The sequence below is a fragment of the Elaeis guineensis genome, chromosome 5 (genome assembly GCF_000442705.2).
Source record: "Elaeis guineensis isolate ETL-2024a chromosome 5, EG11, whole genome shotgun sequence".
NCBI lineage: Eukaryota > Viridiplantae > Streptophyta > Magnoliopsida > Arecales > Arecaceae > Elaeis > Elaeis guineensis.
In genome coordinates, this window is record NC_025997.2 from 4,052,310 (window position 1) to 4,057,980 (window position 5,671).

Consider the following 5,671-nt stretch of genomic DNA (forward strand, 5'->3'; position numbering starts at 1 on the left):
CAGCCGTAAAGCTAATATCAAGTTCAAACTTGAGCTTGTTCATGTGTCACCAAGAAGGATTTCATTTAAGCTTGGAAACCTCACCAAAACAGTACCAGAGTCGCACTAATTAGCTTATTTCTACTCCAGTAAGCTAATAACCGAGACAGGGATATCCAACCACGTCATTAAATCGAGCACTAGGCCGCAACGAATATCTCACGGTTCACCTGGTTACAATTTAGTGCGATTACATAAAGGATCACATTCACCAAAATTTTAAATAAGATAAAATATTATAGATAAGATGTTCTTTAGGTGCATGCTACTACATAGCACATACACGCATTTTGACTATATCATGCAAAAGAATAAAAATTTGAGCCTTGAGGTCCCAATAATTGACAAAAATTGCATAATAAGGTTTTTTTTTTTTACCATTCTCTCCCACCCAAACAAAATCTGTGCAAGGGAACTGAAAAACACAAACTCCAATTGCTGACCAACATGTACGAATACATTTTTCCCATCCATTTGGAAGATAATCACATCCATATATATATATATATATATATATATATATATGACCTTGGAGGCCATCGAACATTTCATGAAATTAACTTGGCGTTTGCATCCATTCCCTTGGATAAAAAGCAGCCATGGAATCATTTAGCAATGCCTGAGAATGTATGTCCAGAGACCACCAAGAAAGGTGAAACAAATTAAACAAGCAAAATAAACATACAGCCATCTGAAGAGACTTGGTAGGATGCCCTCAGGGAAGTGACTTACTATAATTTTGGCCACACCATCTTTCATCTAGTAACATCAACAAACTCGGCGAGAAGACATCACTTAGGGCCGTGCGTGAGATCAAACAAGCCCTCAACAAATTCAGTGCCTGCAATTGAAAAACAAAATGCACATACCAGATCAAAAACCATTCACAATTGAATGATAGGAAGAAATGAATTACATTTAGCTGCCACTGGTCAAACCTTTCAGTCAATTACATTGAGGGGGTATTTGGTTGGGGGGAATGGGGTCCCAAATCGGAATCGGAATGGACGACACCCATTCCAACCGTTTGATTGGAAGGAGTGCCATTTCGATTCCGATTTCAAAGTGGAATGGGAATGGCTCAATCTATATAGAACTCAATCCCTACTCTCCTCTATGGATTCAAATTTTCATTCCAATTCCGATTTCGATTCCGGTCACGAACTAAACCCTTTGAAGGATTTGGCTATTCCGATTCCGATTCCAAGCCAGTCTGATTTCCATTCCCATTCCGATTTTGGTTACGAACCAAACACCCTCTGAGTTGCCTGGTTGATATTCTATCAGATAAATATGGGAAAGAAGAACAAGAAGGTTTTGACTTTGGATCCCAATTCACATTTTTTTGCTTTGTTTGCACATGGAAATGCTCTGGAACGAAGAGTTCCAATAACTTCCCACACTTGGTGCAGGATAGAACCAAATTCAATAAAACAAAACTTCTACAAAACCCTGGGTTCCAACAAATTGATCAGGAACCCAGAACCAAGGCAACAAGGCAAAGGACTCATTGTAGCTAATCCATGGAATGGTTCACAGATTTTGATAACCATGGATTGCTCGCACCACCATTTTTGAGAGTTCAACATGGACAAGAAAATCAAGTGGATAGCATAAGCATTTCAATCTCAGAACTCACCTCTGCCTCTCCCAGGCTGGCATGTGCCTCCTCTAAACTGTTGATTGGTACCATCAATTTGTTGATGACATGGACGGCTGAAATGGGTGAGAGCGGAGTCACCTCCATCTCGTCTGTTACCATGAACGTCGTCAAACCCTTAGCAAAACCTCCTCCAGTTGCAGTACCAGAGGTCTGCAACTTTGGATTCATTTCACAGCGGCATTTGGTCCAGGACTGATGACCCACTTTGATCGTTTGTGAGCACATTTCACCAATGTCTAACAGCTGGTTGTCACAACCAAAATAAGGAGGAAGCTTCGGAGCCAATAGCATATCATAGCACTCCTTGGACTTCATGTAATTATAGTTATTGCTTAAGAGCTCAACACTTTCATATAGATTGTCAATACAACCCAGAGAAGAATGCTTGTCCAAGAGCCTCAGAATGGATCCCAAAGGAAAGGTGAGGAAACTGAATAATTGATCCACCAAGTCTTCCCTTGCTTCTGCATACACTACCTTGCCAATCTCTTTGCTTAGGAAAAGTTTCACATTTATTCTCTTGGAATCAGTGGCTGTTGATCTATATTTCACTCTGGTTTGAGTTATGACTGCCATCATTGACTTCAATGACTTCTCTGCATCATCAATCATGTCTGGCTCTTGCAAAAATACGTCTGTCAAAGGCCTTTTTGATACCAGTGATCTCTTAAGCAAGCGCAAAACCTACGAACATTTCATTGATGTCGTGAATTTAGAGACGTCATCTTTCAGGAAAGCTTTATTTCAGAGGCAATCAAAACTAACATTTTGACAATGAAAAAAGACAGTTAGACTTGATGGTATTCCTGTAAAACGAAGCTTACATTTAAAAATTCTCAACAAGGGGATCCAGTTTCAATGCAGCGCCTGAACTTGTGCAACTGTTTCTTGGCTTGATTTTAAGGGCATCATGATACATGCATGGCAGGCCAACTTGGGATAGGAAAGCAAAAGGACAAGCTTGTATAGATCTGCAGGGCACTAGGTGTGGTATTGCAGGATGATCCAAAAGTATGGTGCATGGAAAAGGTTGTAGGCCATGATGCAATAACAGTTGCTGAAGAATATTGTAAGGTGGCTTGTTGGAAACAAATACTTCAAGAGAAGTAGGCCCAGCTCCAGCATTTTGAAAAATTCGCATATCAAAAGAAGCACGGAGGCAAGATGGATAAATACTTGTGTTGGAAATCAGAGAGCGCAATTTCCTTGTAGACAACTAAAATAACAAGTATATAGTCCAAAATACATGAATGGTACCAATTGGAACTATCATTTGTTGACAACGATTGGTAGATAACAGACCAGTTTCTTTTAGGTTTCTGTTTCCATCTAATGCACAAAACACCCGTTTTTAAAGCGCTAAATCCACTGTATCATTAAAACAGGCCTTGTAGAAAATAGAATTTCATTAAAAAAAAAAATGAGTTACTGAAATCTTGTCAGATCCAAATGGATAAGTTTATTTATAAAAAATAAAAAAATTAAAAAAATTAAAAAAAAAAAAAAAGACTTAGAGACTCAGAGGGATGAACTCACCTCCTCTGCACCCAATTCCACATTCCTCTTCTCCAGAACACTTCCATCTTCGATCCCAAGCTTCTGGAACAAGGCCAGGCTCGCACCCATCGAAACCGGCTTCACCGACAAATCATCGCTGACAATGAAGCTCGTTGCCCCCCTAACGAAAACTCCGTCCGATCCGTCCGCACTGTCCGAATTGTTCGCAGGAAACGGCACCTCCATGACCTGCCCACAGGGACACCGAACTCCGGGAACCGAGCTAAAACCACAGGTAGACCCCTTCTTGGGGCATCTATAGTAGACCAGCTGCTCCGAATCATCGACCCTCAGAGCCAGGCCCTCGCATGGGAACCCGGACACGTTCTTGGGGTGGAGGAGCATTGTCTTGCAGGGCGCGGTCTGGAAGTAGCGGGCGTCGAGATTCTCGACGCTTTCGTAGAGGCGGTCCATGGCGCCGAGGGAGGATTTCTTGCCGAGGATGCGGACGATGATGCCGATGGGCAAAGTCAGGAAGCTGAAGAGGATGTTAACGAAATCTATGTCGGATTCGGCAAAGACGACGCGGTTCTTCTCCTTGTCGACGAGGAGCTTGAGGGGGAGCTTCATTGAGCTGGACATGGAGGACCAGAGGATGGGCTCTCGATCGATGATGGTGGTAATTTCGGGGATTTCCAAGTTTTGGAGTGTAGCAGAGGAAGGAGGAATCAAGCCCTTGGGAGCCTTGGGAAAGGAAGAGTAAAGACGAAATTCGTTAATGGAACCACTGGGTGTTCGACATTTGGTGGAAGAGTAAAGAGGTGAGATGACCAAGCGACGACCGGATTGCCATTTCACGCAGCTCTCCGATACGACGCTTTCGTTGCGGGCCCAGGAGTCGATCAAGGTTTAAACTTTGGTCTTTGGGCACGCCACAACGAATTTGCAAGAGTGGTCGCAGACTCACAGTCGTCCCTAGAAATATAAGACCAATAGCATAAGATACGCTTAAATTTTAAAAATTTTTCTTTCCAACTAGAAAAGCAATATTGAGCCCCCTCTTGTTTTATGGGTAAATATTATAAAAAAATAAATCAATTTTTTTATTAATTAATTTATTTATATTTTTATAATTTTAAAAATAAATAAATTATTTTTTATAAATAATATTTATCAATAAAATAAAAAAAATCTTATCCATTTAAGAGGTGACTAAATCATATTTTCATCAATCGAAAAAGTAATCCATTTATTTCGTTCCTAATATATCCTTGACTATATAATAATATAATATAATATAATATTTATATAATATATTATAATAATATAATAATATATAATATATAATAATATAATATATTATACTATATTATTATATATAATAAGATTATATAGTATATATTATATTATATTAATATAAGATATTAATATAATATAATATTATATTATAATAATATATGATAATAAATAATATAATATAATAATTTTTTATAATATAATATGTCATAATAAAATAAAATAATATATAATAATAAAATATATTATATTACATATTTAGATAATACTATAATACTATAATAATAGAGTATAATATATTATAATATATATTATTATATATTATTATATATAATATAATATAATATATATTATATTATAATAATGTATTACAAAAAATAATATAATATATTAATATTTTATACTATAATATTATAAATAATAATATAACAATATAATATACTATTATAATATATGATAATATATTATAATAATAAAATATAATAGTTATATAATATATTATAATAATATAATATATTTTATATATTATATATTTATAAAATACTATAATAATAATAAAATATATTTTATATATAATAGTATATATTAATATAATATAATATATTATACTATATTATTATATATAATAATATTATATATTATATTATATTATATTAATATATTATATTATATTATAATATTATAATATATTTATAATATAATATATAAAAATATTTATATAATAAAGAGTATTATGAAAAATATAAATAGATCGTATCAATTTATTTAAAATAATAATAATATAAAAAATATAAATAATAAAATTTTAAATATTTTTTAATATATAAAAAAATTATTTTTTTACTTAAATGATGTCCGAAAAATATCGAAAAAAAACGGTTTCTAAAAGGGTGCAGCTATTCCCACTGCACCAAAAATTTTACGCACTGCACTTTTTTAATTATTGCTTGCATATAACAATTCTATCGTTATTTAAGGTTAGTGTACCGTTTGACTTGTTTCAGGTGCAATAAACACAGTACCCGCTACATGCCTTTCGTTTCTTTGCTTTTCTTTTCTTTTTCTTTTTTTTTATAAGATGATCTATTACTAATGTGCCAGAAAAACATAATCATTACAACTAAGAGGCCAAAGACTATGCAAGATAAGATTTCTTCGGTACAAAAATTAAGATTA

General features: G+C 34.7%; 1 protein-coding gene across 2 annotated transcripts; it reads right to left on the reverse strand.

Annotated features, from left to right (window-relative positions):
* Window positions 1–559: 559 nt before the first annotated feature.
* On the reverse strand, window positions 560–4,015 carry LOC105044489 (uncharacterized). 2 transcript variants are annotated; one of them, XM_010922412.4, is made up of 4 exons: window positions 3,239–4,015; window positions 1,679–2,386; window positions 772–880; window positions 560–658 (listed from the first exon to the last, which is right to left on the reverse strand). In XM_010922412.4, exons 1-4 carry the CDS (start codon window positions 3,839–3,841, stop codon window positions 645–647), a joined length of 1,434 nt encoding a protein of 477 aa, XP_010920714.1. In that variant the 5' UTR covers window positions 3,842–4,015; the 3' UTR covers window positions 560–644. The 2 variants fall into 2 exon arrangements, with proteins under 2 accessions (XP_010920714.1, XP_010920713.1); XM_010922411.4 differs by having other exon boundaries at window positions 560–880; window positions 3,239–4,013.
* Window positions 4,016–5,671: the final 1,656 nt, after the last annotated feature.

Bases quoted from the DNA above. Each gene is read 5' to 3' on its own strand.
- LOC105044489 (XM_010922411.4), bottom strand. From the start codon at position 3,841: ATGTCCAGCTCAATGAAGCTCCCCCTCAAGCTCCTCGTCGACAAGGAG. The intron at 2,387-3,238 runs GTGAGTTCATCC...AAATGTTCGTAG, and splicing joins TGGAATTGGGTGCAGAGGAG to GTTTTGCGCTTGCTTAAGAG. The intron at 881-1,678 runs GTGAGTTCTGAG...TTTCAATTGCAG, and splicing joins CCAGCCTGGGAGAGGCAGAG to GCACTGAATTTGTTGAGGGC.